Consider the following 24,228-nt stretch of genomic DNA (forward strand, 5'->3'; position numbering starts at 1 on the left):
ATCCCACCAGGGGAACAAAAGCAAGAATGAGCAATATGTGATTTCTTTAACGTACTTTTGTCAAATATTATTAAGTTAAAACCGTTTTGGGTAAAATTCATTTCCACAGCAAACAGAGTATATACAACTTAATATATTAATTTAAGCTTAACCTAAATCTCCTTAGCCTAATAAACCTTATAAAATATTACTAGGATTATAAGTAAAATTATTAATAAAAAACAGGTTACCCAACTCTTCACGTAACCATTGTAAATATTTTTGTGATACAGTATACCATTAGACAGACCAGTGTATCAAGCTTGTTACATAATTTGTTGATCTATGCACAAAGCTATCTTTTATCTTAAGAAATTACTAAAAACAAATGTTACACTAATAATTATAGCACTAGCTTTAAATATTTCATATGAATAAACTCTTGAAATGAATATTTTTTTTTTCTAAGTACTGGTAGTTTGTTAAATATATGATGAACTATTTAAAGTTAACAACTAAAGAAAAGGAATATTTTTGTAATATAAATATAAAACAAGTCTGAAAAAAGACACATTAAAAACACAACAATGAAAGATACAGCAAAATAATAGCTTTGCAAATAAGCAAAAATCTGAAGACTTGCATTTATTACTTTAACTACATGATATGAAAATAAATCTTGTACCCAAACACACAATGTTACTTTAATTACATTTTATATTATCATAAATATTATGTTTCGTACTTTATTTTCTTATGTAAAACAAACACCTGAACCATCTGTTAACAATTCATCATGAAATAACAAATATGTAATGAAAAAACAACATTTACTTGATGAACATGTTCCAGTTCAAGCCCTTCGTCCTCCAAATTGGCTTCAAAAATTTGTCTAATATTTCTGTGAGGACCACTGTCCTTCTCTGAAGATGGCTTATAAACCAACACAAAGTCAGTTTGATGGTGTTCATCATCAAACAGAGAAGGTTCCTAGTTAATACAATTCCAAAATTTTATAACTCTAATTAGGTTTTATTTCATCTAAACAAAATCATTATTGGTTTATCTGAAGGTTTTGTTTCTTGTTCATAATGAAAATAATTTAATATATACATATACACTTGATCTTTTCTCATCTATCAAAAGTGAATCTGTATTTATAAAAAATTATTAATAGGCTTCTAAAGGGTATATAAGCACATTTACTGAAATATCCTAGTGACAGTTTGTAATTTCTGTACATGTAAAGCTCACGAGCTGCATAAATGAATAAGTTTTCTTACCACAGAACATGGGGAAACCTCCCCTAAACTTACTCCCACCCAAAAAACTTTGTTCAAAATTTAAGGGTTTTATTTCTAAATGATAACTTTTGTAATAATAAATAAGGGGCCCTTAAAACAGGACCATTTTAAACATACTTCTAAAAAAAGATCTTTGAATATAAAACCAGACAATGTTTATAGACATAGTGTGTCTTTAGCACAGGAATCTTTTGCACCACAGAATTCACCAAATACAATTCTTCCCTTCGAGAAAAAAATGTTGAAAGAAAATCTTTAAATGTTGCAGAATAGTTTATGATTTTGAGGAAAAAAAGCATTTAATTTCAGTAATTGATGCAAAAAAATTACATCATGTACATCAAACCTGTCATATTAATTCCCTTGATAAAAAACAAGACATGTTATATACACAAAGGGGCACAGTAAATATTTATATTATGAATAAATATACAAAATATAATCATATCAAAATTACACTAGTGTTCTATATATATATGTATTTAAAATGCTGGAAAGAATCAAGCCAACTTAAGGTGTATATAAGACACATTTATTCCACCATTCAATACCTCAATTATTGAACTACTTAATTCACATGACAGTTGTACATTAAAAACTGTTTATAAGATTTGATTTTTTTACATACACCATTAGAACTTTAAAATACAAGAAATTTGAATATTTGTTGATGTTTTAAGTAAAAAAAGTTAACAACGTAACTATTTTGTAATGACAAAACAGGAGAAGTGCTAATAAACATGCATCATGTAATAAATAATAAACAGAATCATAAACTCTTTTTAACTATTGAACAATGTAATAATACCTCTGTGGATTCCTCAATCTGAATATCAATTTCACTTGATATTGATCTCGCATCTTCAGCACTTTTATAAGTGCTGGACTCAGACTCTGAATCTAACAGAAATAATAATAATAAAAACAATTAAAGAATACACAAAAATGGTAATTTTTTAATGTTGTTCACTGTTGAAATTAAAAGTAAATTGTAAGGAAAATCTGGTTTTCTTATGTCCAAATGTTTTTTACTTTTCAAATATTAACCTTCAAAATGAACAAACAAACACTACCTACACTAACCAGTCTTTTATATCTGCCAGGTTACGTTTTCAATGAGATAATGACAAACTGTAGTTAGTGACCAATCAATCATAAAAAATGGCTCTAAATTAACTGTTTGTTGAATATAATCTCCTGTTAGCTGTAAATCGTTTTTTAGATATTTAAAAAAAAATCAGACTCAAAACAATTATAAATGTCATTTAACTACAGTGTCTCTACAAATATTTGATTTGCCGTTCGTCACGTGAGTTATACCAGTTTCAGAGAATTTCACCACTAATGATTTAGCCTCGACAAGCGCAAATTGAGGGGTTAAATTCCCTAAAACTGGTATAATGTTTCAACAAGTGGTGAATGAAATGAAAGATCTTACTTCATATTTATTATTTTAAATCCCTCTGGTAAGTAATTCACAAGAATAAATTCAGCACATTTTATGTACATATAAAACATTTTGTAGAACAGACAAAAGCACATTTTTCTTTAGAAAGTAACAGTTGAAATGATGATATTAAATCAAAATTATTAAACACATATATAAAATGACAAGAAAAACTTGTACCATTACAACATGGAAAACATGTTTCTTTTTCAATATTTGTCTTGAAATATTTAATATTCTTATTCTGTACTTACCTGCTAAACTTCTTTGGCCTGATGTTGAAATGATGGCCCTCATTTTCTTAATGTTGAACAGCTAATCTGGATAACCAAATGTGACATTTACAGAAACTTTAAGACACACTACACTTGCTAAAGGTAACCATATATTATTATTATTATTTATTCAACCAAATTACTCAATCTGTGTGAAGTTAGGGGCTTTCTTGAACTGTGCTCTCAGTATAGTCATTCTGTAAAACTGTTGTGATACAACTTGTCATCTACACTATTATTATTTGAAGCATCAAAGTAGGTGGCTGGAATTTTGTAGTTCGGAGTTCTGTACAGCAAGATGACTCCATAAACTTCAACTGTATAACTTAAATGTTGTGCACCACTTTAAACAATTATAGAAATACTGACACATTATCCACAAAACCATTTATTTATAAAGAACATGTGCAAGCACTGTGATAAGTGAAATGCATGAGAATGAAGACAACTAGCCCAAGTTACAGCAGAAATAGCCAAAGCTAGAATATTCACAAATGATGATGACCTAACATGGTGCAACACTCAACTTTGAAGATGTTAAGGAAAAAGATACATGTTTGAAACTAATTATTCAGTAGATCAAAAATAGTGTAGAAAAACTCTCAATTCCAACATTTTTTAAGTACAACCTTAAGAAAATGATGCACTTGGCAGTCCAGGGTCGTAGATGTTTTACACCCGATGGGGGGAATGATTTTTCTAACCACTTATGTGGACTGTTCAATTTGCAAATTGGTAATCTCTGATTACGTGAACCTGAGAGCGATAAACATGCAGTCACAAAGTAATCTTGTTGCCACAATACTTGCATGTATACTTAGGCCTACTGACTGATACTTACGAATTATCGCTTAGATCGAAAAGCTTAGAAGCACGCCTATATTAAAGATATATTATTTATATAATTAGGCCTATATTAGGCCTAATTATGTAATTCGATTGGTAAGAATCACAAGAAAAACACAACTTGTAGGCTTGTGATGCAATAAAACAATTCAAAAGACTAAACTAAAATAAATCTAATTAACTTAAGATACGATTTAATGCGAAAAATACCTTTAAAATACTCTTTATAAAAAATTTGTTTTCTACAACTAGAACGTTCGATTATCTTTCAAATCGTAACGATGAAGCTTAAGGAACAAACGAAGGCAACTGCGCAGGTTCGAAAAGAAGACATGCGCATTGCATACGACAGAAAATATGACGTTCGCCTTTGTCATTATTTTACAGCAGTAATATTGTTGTTTATCTGTTAAATAGCCATTAAAATTAAAATTTGCAAATAACAATTGCGTCAAACTCTATTTTTAGATAAAGATTGAAATTTTCTCGCGACAACTAATAATCTGTAATTGAGTTACCACATAAAATCCTCTACAAAAATTAAACTTCGATAATTATGCACTGTACTTTTATATGTATGTAAAAACAGTTCGTTTGGGTTGAGAACTTTTTTTTTATGTAAAGAAACAAACAACGTTTTGACCTTCCTTGGTTATCGTCAGAGTTACAAAGAAAAAAAAAGTAACGTTTTCGTAAATTTGGTTTTAGATTTCCACCGTAAACAGAGTTTGGATAATTCATTATACAACTTTGCAACGAGAATATAATAATAACACCTAAAATGATTTCAAGACAACAAGCACTGTCATCGGAAATTTGAAATTGTTTCTTTTTTTTTTTGCACCCTAGTGGCACTGAAGTATATCTGACGACTCGCACCGGTAGAAACCGGGTTTTGAATCATGTAGTGGGCAAAGCATAGATAGCCCGTTGTATAGCTTTGTGCTTACTTCTAAACAAACCAAACCAAAATATTTTGCCTTTAATAAACAGTAACACGTTACCTGTTTTGTTTTGTATTTAAACAGGAATGCATGACTTGCTTCGTTTTTCAACAAAAAATGCATGACTGTTGTTTTCTCTTCAACAAGAATGCATGACTTGTTTGGCAAAAACAAACAAACAACGTTTTACCCATAATTCACAACTACTGACTAAGACGTAGTAAAAACAAACACTCCAACATATCCTGAAAGGTGACATCTACTCTGCCAATGTTTATACTTGGGTTCCTTTGTCTTACAATTCTCACTGTTAAGTATGAATAAAGATGATGCATCAACTTTATCAATTCTTTTTACAATCTTAAACACCTCTATCATATCACATCCCTCCTTCAATTCTTTTTTTTTTAAGAGAAGGCAGAATGAGAGATTTCAGCCACTCCTCATATGACTACTCCATCCTAGACATCTTTCTAGTAACTCAACTTTGAACCCCTTCAAAAATTTAAAGCCCTTCCAAAGATAAGGATACCAAGACTGAACACAGTACTTCAAATATGATATAACTAATGAATCATACAATGAAATAATAACTGCTTTAGACTGATATTGAAAATCTCTGTTGATATAACCTAAAATTTTATTTGCTCTACCACCAGCAATAACACAATGCTTGGATAGCTTCTGAGACTGATCAGCTATTATATTAAGATCCCTTTTTCTCTATTGTTTAGATTATTCCCATCCAAATTATTATTCATATAATGATAATCCAGTGGCATTATTTTACATTTATTATAATAAAATCCCATCTGCCATTCATTTTCCCAATTCACTGAATGATACAAATATTTCTGTAAATCAGCAGCATTCTCTTCACAGGCAGTAACACCCTATGCCTTAATGTAATCTGCACATTTAATTATTTATTGACCATTCTTTCATCTGTGTCATGGATGCATATCAAAAGGAGCAAAGGTCCTAAGACTTGAACCCTGAGGTACCTCATTTGTGACATTAATCTAGTTTGGTTGAACTACATTTGTGACAATCCTTTCTTCCTGATCTACTCTTACTCTCATCAACACAAATAGTAACCTTTTGAAAGAATGCCAGAAGATTTTGTAAGGCAAGGTTTTCCATCAGTGAAACCACGTTAGCTGTCTGATAAAATTCTAAACTTGGTTAAATAACTTTTTTGAAGTGTTTTCTTTTATCAGACTCTCCAAAATGTGATCTACAACTGATGTAAGACAAATGGGTCTGTAAGTACTGGAACAATTTTCATCACCCCTATTGATAAGAGAAGTTACATTAGTTAATTTTCAATTTGTTTTGTTTCTCATTAATTTTACTTCCAATACTCTTCATGAGTCAACATTGTTTTTACTTGCTGCTACCCTGTTCTTTATGTAAGGAAAATATTTACCTTGAATATTGAAAAATTTTTCTTTAAAGATTTTCCATATTTGCTTTGTGTCTCAGCATAACACAGCTGCCCAATTCACAATGGATAATTCTTGTTGCTTTCCTTCAAAATTTGATTTTTTAAAATTTGGAATCAAAATATTCTGAATTCAATATCCAGGAAAAATATCAAACTTAATACAACAGTGATCACTTGTACCCATGTGTTCTCCAATTTCCTACATATATTTTTGAAGCTACAACAAATCTCAAATAGTAGTTTGTAGTAAGACTAAGGGAAGGGAAATTTAAAAAAAAGTTATTGATGCATATATATAAATACAGGGAGCAGTGTGTGTGTTTACATATATATAAATACAGGGAGCAGTGAATGTGTTCACATGTGTGTACATACAGGGAGTGCTGTGTGTGTTTATATATATATATATATATATATATATGTGTGTGTGTGATACAGGGAATGGTGTGTGTCTGTTTACATACATATATATATACACACAACTTCCTATTGTTACAAATGTTAGTAAGCTTTGTTGTGCACATTTATTCATTGTATTGACAAACAGCATTTGATTTTGTGTTTTCATCTAACAATTTATTATTTAGGAAGAGATAAATGAAAAAGGGCATTACCTGAAACACTAACAACAAACGTACATATATTAAAGTGTGTGCATACTGTAGTTAACTTTGTGGTGGTTCTATCTTCAACATTTCCTTTTCTTCCATTAACAACCACCACACATAATTTTCTACAGTTTTAAACCAACTATAATATTAATACAATAAGGAAACATAAATAATAAGTTATACATTGTTAGACACATGTTATGGCAGACTCGAGAAATAGAACATTACAAGCAGTTTTGTAATTTAACAAATATTCTAACATCAAATAATTGAACATATTAACTCTGGTAAATCTGTGAAAGTGAAACATTGATTAAAATAAAATTATATTCCTTGTTATTTATCTGAATTGTAAAGGTCAGTTTTTATAAACTTTCATCAAAACTATTGTCTTCCCCACCACAGCAATTGATTACCTCATATTGTCAAAATGTTACGTAGTTTTTGTCAAGTGTAAAGCTTTAGAAACTAGAACAGTTAATTCTAATCATCATTAAATGCTGAAACAAATGTAGTACAAAGTGATATTTGATGAAAATGTTTTCATTTTTCAAAAGGGTTCCTCTTGAATTTTTTATTAAGAACAGAATCTACTTGTTAGTGGTGATTCAGGTTGTTGCTGCACTTTGTTATAACATGTATGGTATAAGCCAGATTATTTTTATTCATTCTCGGTGGATAGGAAATATCTGTAATATCACTTTACACGTGATGTGGAATAAGTGATTAATGAAGATCGTTTGTGTTAATTTTTACAGTAACTGGATATTTACATTGATTCAATTCAGTTGTTTGTTCCACGTATTTTGCCAAGTGTATCTATATTATTGGTATCTGTATGAGGCATGATTTATTCACCATTTTACGAAAATTACAGATCTGATTACTTAACATCTTTCAATGTGCTTTCTGTTGTCAGATGTTCTGACTATAAAAGATGCAACCAAGGTTTCCCTGAAGGAGAGAGATATTTATGTAGCTTATCTTCTACAATGCAGAATTTTTTCGTATTGATAGTTCTTGTGTTATGTCAGTTACTCTTTCAGGAATTATTAGCGATATTTTAACTTAAACCATAAAATGTACTATTTCTATTGAGAATACCTTCGTCAATTAAATAACACAACATAAAGAAACCAAAACACTTTCATTTGAACCAAAGTCTTATCAGTCACAGAAGTGAAAAATTGTGATGGCATAAAACAGGAAAAATAATTTATCCCCAATCCTGATTGTGTCTTGGGTAAAAAGGACCAGTCCAGGAATGAAAGTTAAATGATACAACATCCTGTGGACAGTCAGCACAAACTATTCTAACTGGCAATGTCCATAGGTCAGCAGCAACAAAAAATAAACTTTCAGGTAAAGGCGAGACATCACATACGAGACTCAGATCACAAACAAGTGTTGAAAAATGGCATGTTATGCAACCTTAACATACCAGTACCCAAAGACCCCAAATTAACTTGAGGAATTTGGAAAGTAAAGGAACTGAAAAAATATTTTGTTGTATCAGATGGTAGTCAATATGGCCATCTTTTACAAGGAAGATGCAAAAATATTTCCCAAATAGCCAGATCGAAATACATGTTATGGTTGGCACTTAAGATTGAAGTGGATTCAACCTCTTCTCAATCCACCATTGTCAATGTGTGTCATTTTTGTAGCTAAATATCCATCACAGAACAAAGCAAAAACCGAGAAAGACACATAGTAACCTTAAAAATTAAATGCTTGTACTATGCAAAGAACTGCATAACCTCCATACCTGTAGCTTAACTTCTGGATAGCTGGGTGTGCCACGTCAAATCATGCTGCCTCCACAGAGGTGACTAAAGATGAAATAGAAGAAGTAGCCACTTATGAATGTACTGCAGAAACAGGAACAGGATGCAAATCTAGTGCTATCAACAGGACCCAATAATGGAATGGAACAAATCATTGCTAATACCTTGAGTAACATGACAATTGAAGAGAATGCCAAGAATTGTAAATCTGTTATATCCTAATGGAATGCATCCCTTGCCAAAACCAGGCATAACCAATCAACTATTTTGTTAGAACAATCTGTCTTGGTTTAACCTGTTCAGTGCCACAGATGAGATAACTCGTTCAAGAAGATCAATAGCACAGTGCCATGGACAAGTTAATTTGTTCAATAATACTGAGCTTCAACGCTACATCTCAGCATCATACATGCATTTGACCTACTTACAAATTGTTTCACTTTTGATCCAATGGTGCACAGTGCTAGGCAATGAAGGTGATGAAAAAAGCTTATATGATTCAATAGAACCAATGTGACACTGATGCTAGTCTGATGGTAAAAACCTCGAACTGCAGCACCTGACCCTTGTGCACAAAAAATGCTGATAGTGTTGGTGTACCACCACTGTGGTAATGTGCAAAATGGAACCAACTACAAAAAACTTGGACATCCACAATCCCAGCAAAATAAATGGAAACTCAGAATGAGGAATGAGCAACTTGTGTACCTTAGAAAATCTAAGTATTGATACAGATGAGAAAGATTAACAACTAGACACCAATTCCTTGTCTTCTTAGGACCAATAATTGATGGAAATAAAGCCCTGAAAGAACTAGTACTCTTCTTACCCCAACACCAACCAAACTCTGATAGCCACAAGTTCTAAAGTCTGAAGATCTGCAGGTAATGGATATGCTACAGGTTTGATTGATAATGACAAGGAAGGTGTAAAGTAAGTGACTAACCCTTATTTAAGGATATGGAGTTCCCACAGATCCTTGGTTAAGGTTACTACACGTCCAAAAATTCTTAGGGCTAAGTTGCCACAGAACCTGAAGGTAGAAAATGATCACTGATGCTGCTGGCAGCATTCAGACCAAGCAGCAGAAGCCTTGGATATGAAAAGAATCTATTTTGGTACCAATGTAAGAAGAGGCTAATGCCAGGTGGTCAGGACCCTTGAAGAGGCACAGATGTATAATCTTTTGTAAGTGCAATGAAACATGACACATCAACAATGACAAAGATGAATGTAACAGCATGTGTGCATGCTTACAATGAGTTCAACTTGTCTTCAGTGAAATTGCTGATCCTGAGAACCTTCCAACAGTTTGTTGTCAGGAAAAACACATTGGATTTTAAAAGTTGTAAGTCCATAAACTTTCCACTATCCCACCAGAGGCCATTGACCTATTCAGGTTAACTACAAACTCCACCTTAGAACCCTTACGTTTGAGAAACAGATGCATTATTTAAGAGTTGGGATGAGTTTTCATGTAGCAGTGGTTGGCTAAATCACATAGTTCCAACAACCTTGATGGATAAGTCATAACTGTTCCTTCATGTTACTGAGTAGCAAAGCTCTTTGCATAAAACACAATGTTATAGATGGAGAAAAAAACTAAATATTTGCTTCCAGGCCTTTCAGCCATCAAGTAAGGTGTGCAGGCTCAAAAGTAATCAGGGAAAAGACCCAAAACATCATACCCTTAATGAACCAAATGAAGAAAACACTTTTGAAGCAGCTTATCCGAAAGTGGCCTGCTTGTGTATTTCTTTTAAAGACTGTATTTATTACCATTGTTTGGGACAACATTTAATTAGGTAAGTTTGTTTCGTTTGAGCAAACCAGCATTGAGCTATCTGGAAAACTGAACCTGAAATTCCAGTGTTTTAAATCAGTAAACTTACCACTGTCCCACGAAGAGACTGAAAAGCTAACAGGCCAAAGGAAGTTGCAGCAAAAAACTATTCTAAATTCTTTCCGGAACGTCAAGAAGCACCCATAATTGCAGCCTCAGAGCCTCACCTTCCAAAAAAACACCAAATTAAATATATTTTTCAATATCACAATAAACAAAATCACTGAAAATTAGTTTGATTAGAAATTTTTCTTTTAAAAAAATAAACCAAGTGACATGAAGAATGCTAAAAGTATCTCTGAAAAATTACAGCACTGGAAAACCCATTAGTGATACTGTCAAGCAAAAGTGGTAACTTTATCTGATTAAGATGTTTACATGAAGAACCAGGATACCAACTGATGTAGATGGAGAGTGTAACGAGACAAATATCACTTAGGGCAATTAAGTGTGATATAAAAGAATGGAGCAAGCAAGAAAATAATCAGACCAATGCTTTGATAGACAAATGAAGAAATGCTGGCAGTCAAGAATAGCTGTAGTGTGAGAGGAGGTATGTTTTGGAAACAATACATGTAATTTAAACTTTAACTTTTTATTGGTTATATATAATGTAGTATTAAATGTTACAAAGGACTAACAGCAATTTGTGAAATAGAGGATGTGGCAGATTGGCATGTCAAGTGAGTGATTTTCTAGTTTATGGCCTTGCACACAAAGAATGAAGGCTATAAACATTTCACTCTGTTCAAAATAATAATTATATTATAATAAGCAGCTTATATTAAATTGTGTACTTCTGAAAGGAAAGGTCAATAAATTAAATACAAAGAGAGACTTAGAAAGTAAATTATTGATTCTATAACTAAGGAAGATTGAGAATTTTTTAAAGATACTTCCACATAAAATTAGAAACTTAAATATGGTATAATATTAACATTTTTATTTATTAATTATGTTTTGACATTAGGTTTAATGCAATACATTAATATCAAAGTAGATAAATTGGATTTTGAATGTAATTATGTAGAGAGGTTGCAACATATGCAAAATAGGTTAATGTATGGTTAACACCATCAGCAATTTTAAGCATCATTTAATCATTACTTTATCCATATTATTGTGTAAATCAATAACAGCATACATCCAAACACTGAGGTATGCCTACTTGTGACATCAATCAAATTTGATTGAACTCCATTTAAAAAAAAAAAAACCCTCTACCTTCTTCCATCCAGCCATCTTTCTATCCAAGAGCAAATTTGATCTCAGAATGGCTGGTATGGGTATTAACACTTTTATTGATAAGGAGAGAACAATATTTCAACTTTCCTAGGTCATCTTCAGATTAAAAAAAGAGAGAGTTTTAGTGTGACTTTTCTTATGGACAAGAGTATAAATTAATTAGTATACGTAGAAAGGTGTTCCTTTATATTCGTTTAATTTTGGTTTTCGTTGTTGTATAAGTAGGGTTTATTTGAATTTGTGTTTGTTTATATTTGTTTCCCTACTTGATATCTGGGTGTTTTCTATGGTTGTGTTGTGTTTATTTGATTTGCAGTGTTCAAAAACATGTGAAAGTGTGTTTTTGTGTTCTATGAATCTAGTTTCCATTGTTTCTGCTTATTTCCCCAGTATAGAAGTCATGGCAGTTGTTGTATTGTATTTTATAAATTATGTTGGTGTTGTATTTGTCAGTGTCGTTTTTACATAGAATGGACTTTAGTTTTTACCTGGTTTTTGAATAAATTTGATATTTACTGGAATGTTGCATTTTAAGTTTTTTTGAAATGTTTATTATTTTTTCGCTGATGTCGGGGTCATATGGTATGCAACAGTATAAGGTTTTGTAGTTTGTTGTATCTTGGGATTTATTGTTGTTTGTTTGTTGTTGGTCTAGGTGTGCGCGTGTATAATTTGTTCCATGGTTTTTGAGGAAAAGTGTCATTTTATTTTGTCTAATGCATAGTTAATTTCATCTGGTGAACATAGTTTTGTGGCTGTGTTTATATGGTTTCTTAATATGTTGAGTTCTTGTAGATGCAAATCTAGCAATTGTATTATCAACATACCTGTACCAGTATAGTGGTGGATAGAAGGCTGAATTGATCGCTTGTGATTCAATCTGTGTCATAAAAATGTTGACATGGGATTCTCCATACTCATGCCATTTATTTGTAGATAGTTTTGGTAGTAGTGAATTCTATAAGGGTTACTAATTGGTTGCTGGGGGTGTGTGTCAATGGGTTGGGATCTTGGATACTGAAACAATGTTGGCTACCTGATTCTAAAATTTTGTTCATTGAACTTAGAAAACACATTTTATCATACTTTCAAAAAGATGTTTATGCAACTGATATAAGGCTAATAGGCTTGTAATCACCTGGACAATTTTTATCTCTTCCCTTCAAAAGTGTGGTATCATTATCCAACTTCCAACCTGCTGATACCTGCCCACTATTCAAGAACTAACAAAAAATATTATCAAGTGGCTCACGTATTCCCATTTTAACATCCTTCAAACTCCTTATGGAAATATTATCTAGTCGAGGAACTTTATTACTCTTTAATTTTCCAGTTATTTCTTAACAATTTCAGAACTGATGTGATAACATTGTTCAATATTGTCTCCATCTTGCAAATGACTAACATCAGGGATATTTGTTTTAATCAGACAAAAAATGTACACCTCACCAATCAAACTGTAAGAGAGTCCAGCAATAAATGATCACACAGAGTCTAAGATCAGGCTTAAATTGCATATGTATAAAATGACCAGGCTTCAAAGAATTTGAGTACTAACTATAAAATTTTTCCTCATGATGTTACTACCACTCACAAAAGAGATCCAAATGAAACAAAGGAAATTTGATGGGTGGAATTTTAACATCACAAACTAAGCAAACACACATGAGATGACAGTGAAGGATGAAGTTTGATTAGAGCATGATCAGAATTTAAAATGCATGTGTCTCTCTCACTTAACTCAACTGAATAAACATAGACAAGGAATACGAATCCATCCCTCGTACAATACACTAGCTGTATTGGGGGTGACTCACACTACACAGTGCCACCATTGCTCTACTTTTCACCATATTGTATTGTGCTGTACATAATCACTGAAGAACTCTACAAGATACACCATCCAAGCAGTCAGGAACTGGTAAGTGGCAAGGACATCCTTATTCTACTTGAATGCAAATAAATGCCCAGATCCCCATTAAACATCTGCCGGAAAGAATTTTTCCTATAGACAGTGCAAGAGATGACTGTGAAACACGATTTTGAAAAGCTAACAAATGCAAGCCAAAGAAGTGGTCAGTTACTTCTTTGGTGCTGACGTTTTCCGTGATAGTCCATGGAATGGTACGGGCATGGTCGGGCAAATGAGTAAGTTTAATACCATGAAGATAATTAAGGTGGTCTTCCATAACTCCCTTCCTCAAGAGTAGGCACTGTTCGAACCAGGACAAATGGGGTGTGGGCATTTTCCTTAACCTACAGCCTAGTGTGAATCTTAGGAAATAATCATACCATGGGAGGCAAAATCAATAGCTGGTGAAAGAATATAATGAAAAAACAGTGTACTTTTCTTTCTCAAAAACTGTGTGTAGATTGAAGAATATCAAGAACAAGGAGATGAAACTATCAAATCATGAAGACTGTTCATGAAGATGAATGTGTTTAGATTAATTCATAAGTCAACCTGAAGGTGCAAAAGAGACACAAGAAAGTAAGATAGATGACAAATGTGAGATAAAGTCTGCAAGCATCAATATCCAGGTAAGAATACATCAACATAAGGAGCTGGCAGACCTATCTAGTAAGTGTAGGAAGCAATAGGTCTCCAGATAAAGAATAAAAACAGTGATGGAAACCACAAAAAAAAGACATTCGTGCCATCTGATAATACATAAACCAGAAACAGCAGATTGTCCACATCCAAATAAGAATAGAGGTAAAAGATAGAAGGAGATAGGAGATAAAGAATGATCACTTTCCTGATAAGCTGAAGTATTGAAAAGAAAACTTTGATCTGGGAGGAGAAATAAATAAGCATGGTGAAAAGGAGTGTGGAAAGAATTGACAACATATACATCCAAATGAAAGATACCACAGTTGAAAAGGAGAAAAAAAAATGTCTTTAGAGAAAGATGGTACAGATATCAAGAAGCCAATGTTTCAAATAGGACATGTGTGAGAGCATGTAAAACTACATGAAAGTCTCAGTCAGGCAAAGAGATTAGTGAAGAAGGAATGACCAAACAAAGTGGAAAAAACAGAGGAAAGAAACACCTGATGGTAACAAAAAAGGATATGTGTAATTGACAAATTTGTCCACTAATCAGTTATGGCAGAGACTGAAAATCCGTAATTGAACAATTATGTGAAAAAGGCCAAAATATGGACAATGTCAAGAAAACCTGGGAGTTGCAAATGGCAGATGGAACAACTATAAAGAACTTGCAACTTCCAGTGACAAAGTTCAAAGATGACAGGAACGGGATAAGAAGGCAAAACAATTCAAAGTCCAGCCCACCAGGAAGTGGAGTAAACAAATTCGACACAAGAAGAAAGGGTGACACCACGTAAGGTTGGAGCAAGAAAGGGGGAAAGGGCAGAGGATAAGGGGATTTCAAAGCCAAATGAAGAGAAGAGGAACCAGCAACAGGACCCAATGAGGAGTGTTATATATAAAGGCCTTGACAAAAGGAACAAGATGAAGAATGAAATAGACATTCAGAAAAAGGTGAGAAAAGTCTTGGCTGAAAGCATCAACCATCAGAGATTAAGAAGGAACTGAAAATCAGATAAATGGAAGTTTGGTGTTGATAGCAGTGGCAAAGGTATTAGGAGCATGCCCAATGAGAAAATGAGAGTGGAGTGACCACTCTGTAGGTAGAATCCAGTCTGGTCAAAAAAGGTGATCTGTTTTAAGGTTTAGAGCCATAGCAATTCAATTCAAGCTGTAAAGGAGATAAAGATATGATAAATCTGGTGAAGCATGACTTACAGAAGTTTCCTCAACTCTAAAGAGAGCCCAGAATAAGTGATATGAATCAATTTTTGTACTCACCTCAACAAAGTAGCCATGGATTAATCATAGGAACTGAAGGATCACAAAGAATAAAAAATCATAGCACATCTAAAAGCATTCTGAGAGGCAACATGACACTTCAAAGGCCCCACTGGATATAACAAATTATCAGAATACAATCAATTATAGAGGTGAGGAATGGCAGTTCATTCAGGAATATGAGCCATGAAAAATTGATGACCTGAGGGCAGTACAGATGGGGGAAAAGTAAATAGCATGTTTATGAAATAATTGCTGAAATGGCTTTAAGGTTAGTGTAATGAGGTAAGAACATACACATATATATTCTTCTAAAACTTTTAGTGAGACAACAGATTTTAACTCAATTTACATCATTAACATTGTTCAATTATCAAGACATCTCAAATGTATTCAAAATACTAGTTCTATTATGTGCTGCATTATCCAGTTGTGCAGCTCATATTGATCCAAAAGCATTTACACTGTCCTCTGTACGTTATTGTGCATACATATTGTTGACTTACTGACAAAAATTGTAGGATTTAGGAAAGAGTATCCACTTTGGGCCTTCATCTATGTTCAGTTTGTTTCCAACTCCAGTCACCAAAAAAATGAAAGTCTGGCTGTAGACACAAAATTTGGCTCAAGACATAGCAAGCCTGGATAGTGGCTCACCTAACATGCTGCACATGGAAGACATATTGAGATAAATTCAAATGCAGATATGTCAAAAAACACTGTTCAAACGTCTTGTTCTCTTCTCCTTTTCCAACAGAAGCTGAGGTAATATCACAACCTTTTATGGGTACACATTTGAGGCAATGATGCAAGCAGTAATAAAATAGTAGTGTCAACCAACACTAAATGTTAGCCAGAGTTCCAAAACGTGTAGGTTGTGCAACTTGGACCTCGCAAATGCAACAACATTCACATTAGCATCTTCATGCCTGCATGGATCATCAATGTCTTGTAAACACATGATCAAACTGAGTGATGTACAACTCCATCTTACCAATAACATGACCAAGTTAAGTGTTGTACAACCCCATCCTCTTAATGCAAATCACAAAAAGTTTGTGGGTGAGATAACAAAAGACCTCCTGTTCCACTGTTGCAGAGATAAGCAGCCCAATCTTTCGGAACGGTTGTTTTGTACGAGACCTACCTCTGGAGCTTATCCCATGAACATTCCATTGTCTATTAAACTGAACTATTGGCTATATATTTGTCCCAAACATACAGACTATGAATATTTTAAAGTTTTAACCTGATGAGAGTACAAAGTTAGTATCTATATATACTTCAAAAATTCTAGCACTACTTGATTTACCATGTTTATAATACTTCTTTCACCAAAAATGTTCATACTAACTTTTGGAGATAATCCAATGGAAATACTGTTGCAAATTACTTCAAAAATAGTGCAAAGTTTTACAAGTAGTAAGTGTCATTATTGTGCTGCAACAGAAATTTTGCTACTGTAGAATAATGATCCAAGTTACCTACAACTGTTTTTCAGACAAAACCTTCCCCCTTTGTATCAGGCACATTTGATGTCAGTTACCAATCTTTAATCTCTATTATTTTATTTACGGAGTTATGATAGCAGAATTTGTGATAAACATGACCATGGGTCCTACAAAATAAATCCACTTTTTTATCCTCATTCAGATAAGAAATGAAGTCACCAGCTAAAAATATTAAAACAAGCAAAACAATTCTGGTAAGTTTTGCTTTGTTAGAAAGAAATATGGCAGTAACTATCATAAGAAATATTTTACAAAATGGTATGTGGCATTTCCTTAAACTTCTCTAGCAGGACAAGCACCATAACATAAGTTCAGAAATTCTTCCGTAATAAAGGTATGATTGATGTACATAATTTCAAGTTTTGCCAGAGAGAGTAACAAGTTGCTAGATGAAAAAGAATTGTCATGACAATCATTTTTTGGTTTTCTAAATCACATTTAACTTAATTAATATTATATGCAGCTCCTTACAAAAGCTTTCTGAAAAGTCAACTTAAATCTACTTTTCATCATTATTCAGATAAGAAATAAAGTCTTCAACAAAACTTGACAGGCAAAATTTTTCCTTTGTAAAACAATTTTGTCAGGTTTTACTTTTATTATTAAGTCAAAATATGGCAGTATAAATTAAAATGAATGATTAAAACAATGGTTAATGATGTTTTACTGAAGTCCATTATCAAGAACAGCACAACAATAAGCTTCGCAATTCTGAAAAGGAGTTAGTGTGTAGTTGTCTATAAATTTTACAAGCTTACACCTTATTTTGAAACCTAAACTCTTGACCTATCATAGCTACCCTAACCAGTCTTTACCCAACTGAGAGTCGTACAATAACCATGCTTTACATTTAACTATTTCTGCCTCTCTTTCAAAGAACTTGAGATTGTGGGAATACTGGTAATGTCTCATCAGGTTTTGAAAATAAAGGACAATGTCTCACCCAAATATTTTTATATGATCTGTGTTTTTATCTGTTTTTTATTACTTTTTTGAAGCATTTTGAAAGTTTGTTTGCCTGTTTTAAAGCAAGAATTTGACTATGTGAGGAAAATTAGTTCAAAAGAATGTTTCCAAATGAAAATTTAGGTAGGTAATTTGGTAATTATAATTTGTATTTTTCAGGATAAGAAATTAAACATTGTTGCATAAAATTAGAATCTCATCAGAAAGAAATGGTTCTATTGCAATAAAGCATTTGTCAAACACATTTTTTCAGTTGAATACAAGAGACTAAAAAGTTTATTTTTGGAAAATGCAAGACATTTATATGAAAAAATTTGTCTGAACATAAAACAAAAAATGATGGTTTACTTCATGTAAAGAAAAACATAGAGCAACCACCCACAACTGAAACATTGTTCAAACACATTTCTTAAATATTTAGAAAAACTGAAGAAATTTTGGTGGTCGACTTCGTTTGATTACTGCATTCAAGTCTTGTTCTAATTTTTCATAAAGTATGCATCTTATATTTTATTAAAGTAATCCCAAATTTTTGCAATACTGTACTTATGAACAGGAATGTAACATCATAAGTTTTGTTTTAGAGCACAAGTCAGTGATCATGAAAATAAGAAATTGTCCTGGATCCTAAGATTATTGGCATCTATCATATTCATTACAGAAGATTTTAAACTTAAGATGTAAATGCTTTTAATATGCTATCCCTGCCTTAGAACTTCAAGAACACACTACTGACCATCATTTTAATTATTCCTTTTAATCAAGACAACCATATTCCTTCTTATTAAATAAAGTAAAATCAAAACAGGACAAAACAGGTTGAAAAAGAAAGAGCCCCTACCTTATTAATCTGTTGATTGACAATTTATTATCTAAGTGAGGATGAAAGAAATGATTTAGTTTTAACATAATAATCAAAAAGCTTTTTTAAGGTGTCACATAGAGTACCAGTGCAGAAAAATTACCTCAGTCATGCAGCTGGATAAGTTATTTAAATGGATTTAAGACAGGCTATGTGGAAGGATGGGAAAAGTTAACAGAGTTCAGACAAACTAATGTTACAAATAGTGTGACCTGTGATAGGATCACTGCTTTCCTCATTTACATTACTGAAACACTGTTAATTAAGTTTACAGAAGATACAAACATCTTCAGTCAGAAATGATTTGATTTTGCACAAACTTAGATTAGTTGATTGTTAGGTAAATACATGACAAATGGTATATAATTATAACATATAATTATAATGTTATGCACTGGGATTACCACTACAAGTTAATGATAAACTTTAGATTGGAATGCTTTTAATTATGTTCATGAAATTAATGACTCAGGGCACTGGCTGAATTCTTAAGCCTTCGTGACAGTGTTCTATTACATATGGTAAATTTTGGGTTGAATATACTGATTATCAGTCTCAGATGGCTACAGTATCATTAATCACTATTCAGGCATCATCTGGAGCACTGCATGCAGTTTTGGTCTCCATATTGTAATAAGTACATTGAGTTGATAGATATAATTCAGAGAAAGGTCACAAGGATATTATTTCTTGGATAGATAGGTTGAACTATGATGACAGATTCTTATTTCTTAATTACTTTTCTCATGTAAAGAGAAGGCCCAAAAAATGATTTGAAAAATTCAAAACTATCAAGTAAATAGATCAACCTTTTTGTTTGTTAAATTCTAAGGATGGTAGGTCAAACAAGAGTTCACAAATTTAAGATCTGGAAAGGTCAAACTCATCTCCAGTTGAGGATTTTTTCTTTCAATAGGGTGGTGAATGTGGGGAAGAATCTGTCATCTATAATGCAATTCTACAGAAGTTTAAGAAAAAGAGCTGTTGAACATTTGGAGGTGGATTTAATAATTAAGTTTTATAAGGAAGGTTGGGAGTTAAGAGATAATAGTACTAAAATAAGCAAAATTACCTAGTGAGGGGGTTTCCAACGTAAGAGTGCCCGAGGGCCACAACTACAGTCACAAGTCTAGTGGTGGGCGGCATTATATTTTTGTCAAATTAGGGCTTGTTAGTGTATTACATAATGCAAAATAAAGAGTAATAGATCCATGGTAGGGTTAATTTATGTCCTTTCAACATAGTAAAATGAGTTATGATTGGGGAAGGAGTTAATCTGAATGGGACTTACTTTATGTTACATGATATTTGGATGGACATATTTTCAAAAAAAGATGTATTTCATTGTGAAAATAAAAGGAAAATATAACTTAAACATGTTCAATTATGTAATGAATAATTTTATTGAAAAAATGCTGCATATAAAAGAAATTAGAATAGCAAACATATCTATGATATTTAATAAACTAAGTACATAAAAGTTTCAATGTGAACTATGAGGTCGCTCAGCAACACTGACCAAAGCAGGTTTGTTGACATGGAGTTCTGTCATTGCTAGTCTTAGGAGGTGAAGTAGAGAAGAATCTGTGAGGCGACATCTGTTGTGGTTCTTAATGAATTTCATAGTGGAGAACACACTTTCACATATATATATGTGCTACCAAACATTGATGGAATTTTCTGTCCAAAGTACACAGATTTGAAAATAGATTTTTTGAAAGTAGTTTAAAGAAATCTGGTCCTTCTTCTTGTCTGGTTTGCAGAAAGGGATCAGCTTGCAAATCACATAATTCAAGTTGAACATCAGCTTGTTGATTTTCTGTTAACACAAAGAGGATTATTGAACAGCTCTATCCTGCTTTTTATAATTTCAAATTCTTCGAATCTTGCATTAAACACATCAATAATATCTTCAAAATTTACACAAAATTCTAAAAAATCAAGTGACTCATCATCTTTGAACTGTTCTATTAATTACTGACAACTCAGAAAGTGGCCCAAGTCATTGTTTTCTAAGTAAACTTTGAAAATTCTTAACTTCTTTTGAAACCCATTTATGTTTCCCATTAAATCTGATATCATCTAGTTCTGCCCCTCGAGCTTTAGGTTGAGATCGTTAAGGTGAGTGGTGATGTCTACGAGAAAAGCCAGTTGTATCAGAAAATCCTTACTTTTGAGCTCTTCTTCCAATTGTGTTGTATCTGATGAAACAAATTGATTGAGGAATACAGGGATTTCTTTCCTTATTCCAAAATATTGTTCACAACACTTTCGGGCACTGAGCCACCTTACTTGGTTTTAAAGTCAATATATGCTGCTTCCATATCCTCCAAGAATTGCTTTAGCTGCCAATGTAAAAAAGCTTTGTTTCCTCCTCTTATCAGGTAAATAACTTTAACAAATTTAAAACTTTGTTTTGATTCACTGATTTCCACCACAAAGCTCCTTGATGAATAACACAATGAAATGTTGGGCAAGTTACTTAATTTTCCTTAAAAAACCAACAAAGCCTAATTTTTTCCAATCTTTGCAGGTGTGCCATCTGTCACTATTGCTGAACACTTATTGAAACCTCCGATTTTATCAACTGAATTTTTCACTGCCTTGAAGATATCCTTTCCTTTTGCGGCCCCATGAAGAGCTCATACATTCAATAATACCTCTTTCTTTGAAATATCTTCAACAACACATACAAATATTAACAGCTGACTAACATCTGCTTCATCAGTACTTTCGTCAAGACAGAGAGAAATAAGTACTTTTTTTCCCAGTCCAACAAGCGAGTTTTCTAATTGTTCTCCCATATCAGTGACCCTTCTTTGTATGGTTTGGTTGGAAAGTGGCACTGATTAAAATTTCTCAGCAGTTTTGGCATCCCAAAACACCTTTGCCATTTCAACAGCACATTTCTTTATTAAACTGCTATCAATAAAAGGTTTCTTTGCCCTTGCAAGGTCAAGAGAAATGATGTATGAAGCATATGAAGTAGATGTCTGGCTTTCTGACAACTTGCTAAACATATTCGTTTGTTGTTTTAATTTCTTGCTGAAATCCACAATCTGAACTTTGAGTTTTCCTTCATACTTTTTATACTTTTATTCGTGCATAGTTGAATAATGTTTTTTCACATTGAATTCTTTGGGCATTGATATAATTTGCATACAAATCAAACACTACAACTTGCCAATATTGTTTGTAATTAAATAATCAAGTTCCCAACATTCCTGGTACACTATTTTCACTGTTAATCTTGCGTTTCTTAAAAAGTTTGTTCATTTTTATATTTAACATGGAATTAAACAGTGATAATTTACAACATATCGACCACCACAACAGCAAACAGACAGACTGGCAACAGCCACCAGCTGGGCAAGTTCACTTTGTCTAGCAGAAAGGAGGGAATATATAACTCAGTGAATCCACTTTGTCTAGCAGGGGGAATGATGGTATACTATGTTCACTTTGTCTAGTAGAAGGGAGGGAGTATACAACTCAGTGAATCCTTTGTCTAGCAGGGGGAATGATGGTATACTATGTTCACTTTGTCTAGCAGAAGGGAGGGAGTATATAACTCAGTGAATCCACTTTATCTAGCAGGGGGAATGATGGTATACTATGTTGAGGTGTATGTGACATAATTTAAAAGCTCTTACTATCAAGTTATTACTGTAAAATTATAGAGGCATAATTAATAAACATATAGGTGCTGACAAAATAAATTTTAAAATTCATTAGTGAATACTAGTTGGAGCTTTCATGCATTTTTACCTCACAAGTAAGAATTTTTCATTTCTTCATTACAAAAAAAAATATTATAAAAGTAGGTTATGTTTCAATTGACTTTCGCAGGCCACATAAAACCATGCAGCCTGCGTGCCACCTGTTGCAAATCTCTGATCTGGTGGATCGATGGGATAACAGCATCTGAAGACAATACAAATAGAGGACACAAGTTTAGGATTTGGAAAAACAGACTTGGCTTCAGTTAATACATTTTTATTTACATAACAGGATGACTGACTCAAGGAGTGTGTTACTACTGGCAATAGTGAAGGTTGGCACTTTACAAGAGTTTATTGATGGGTTTACAGTCTTACTTTCTCACAAGTGGATATGTAAGGAGAGCTTTGTAAAACCAACCAAATAGTCCTCTGTTGTCATACTATTGTTATATATTACAAGTACATAAAGTAATATCTTAAGAATGGAATCCTATTAAGTCAAGAATTATGAAGAAAAAATGCACAATATTAGAAAGCTGTAACTCATTAAGTGTTTGAAGTCAACATATTTCATTGAGGATTTTTTTAGTTAAATGCTTATGAAATACACTCTGAAAACAACTTAAACTGAGATCCTTTTTGAGCAAGAAATATAAAACATGTAACTTGTTTAATAAAATATTTTATTCATCAAAAAAGCTGTATTTTGTAAACTATTCAAAGCAAATAATGAAATTGTTGTTAAAGCACAACTGATAAATTTAAAATAATTTTGAAACCAAGTTATAATTCATTTTGCAAAAGACAAGCAATAGACATTAATCATTATGTTTTTCACACATAATAAACATAACACCAAGAAATGTGTAAACTGTAATCACTGTAAAGAGACTGTTGTGTGAATCAACCTATTTTCTGCTGATTCCAACTGTGCTGTAGAAAATAAATTTTTTATTTCAATAACAAATTCATTTATTTTTCTGGTTATTTCTCAAAGAAACATTCTCAACAGTGTTTGTTTTGATTTGATTATTTGTTTATAATGTTATGTCTATTATCACCTTATAAAGTATTCACAATTATGAGGATAATTTGTAATTGGTTGATTTACAACCCTGTGATGCTAAGTCATTGGTCAAAGATTAGCACATTTTATCAATCAACTGTCAGTGTAAAGATGGCTATGAAGAATGTTTATAAAGAATGCACCATCTGATGGTACACCATGATTTTATTACTTACACTTAGTGTTTGGTAGCTTGAATATCTTGTCAAAATCTGGGTATCACAGTTAATCTGAAAATGTCTGAAGGTTATTGATGGTGCTATTATTTTTATAGTCTGTTACTATTTGTTAAAAGTAGTGCTCATCAACAATGCTAAAATTTAGAGGAGGAAAAATTTAAATCAAATTATATGCTATAAAAATATTTACCCAAAACAATACTATTTCTTCATTAAAATACATAAATAAAATAACACACATATAATAGAAACTTGCAAATTGATTATATATTTACTATAGTGTAATTTTAAAGACTTTGTTGTTGTTTTTTTCCAATTATGAACTAATAAATGCTCCATGGTATGAACTTCACCTTAGC

At 32.4% G+C, this 24,228-nt stretch overlaps 1 protein-coding gene across 3 annotated transcripts in view; it reads right to left on the reverse strand.

Annotated features, from left to right (window-relative positions):
• LOC143246933 (anoctamin-6-like) overlaps positions 1–24,228 on the reverse strand; it is a 39,862-nt gene that overhangs the window by 14,442 nt on the left and 1,192 nt on the right. Inside the window, exons 1-4 of one of the 3 annotated variants that reach the window (XM_076494204.1) lie at positions 4,062–4,202; positions 2,985–3,050; positions 2,092–2,183; positions 814–969 (exon numbers count right to left, since the gene is read on the reverse strand). In XM_076494204.1, the coding sequence (XP_076350319.1) occupies positions 814–969; positions 2,092–2,183; positions 2,985–3,027 (291 nt within the window). In that variant the 5' untranslated portion in view covers positions 3,028–3,050; positions 4,062–4,202. Of the gene's footprint in view, positions 1–813; positions 970–2,091; positions 2,184–2,984; positions 3,051–4,061; positions 4,204–24,228 lie in introns of those variants that run through there. The other 2 variants (XM_076494206.1, XM_076494205.1) reach the window with 2 other exon arrangements.

This window comes from Tachypleus tridentatus, chromosome 3 (genome assembly GCF_004210375.1).
Source record: "Tachypleus tridentatus isolate NWPU-2018 chromosome 3, ASM421037v1, whole genome shotgun sequence".
Taxonomy (NCBI): Eukaryota; Metazoa; Arthropoda; class Merostomata; order Xiphosura; family Limulidae; genus Tachypleus; species Tachypleus tridentatus.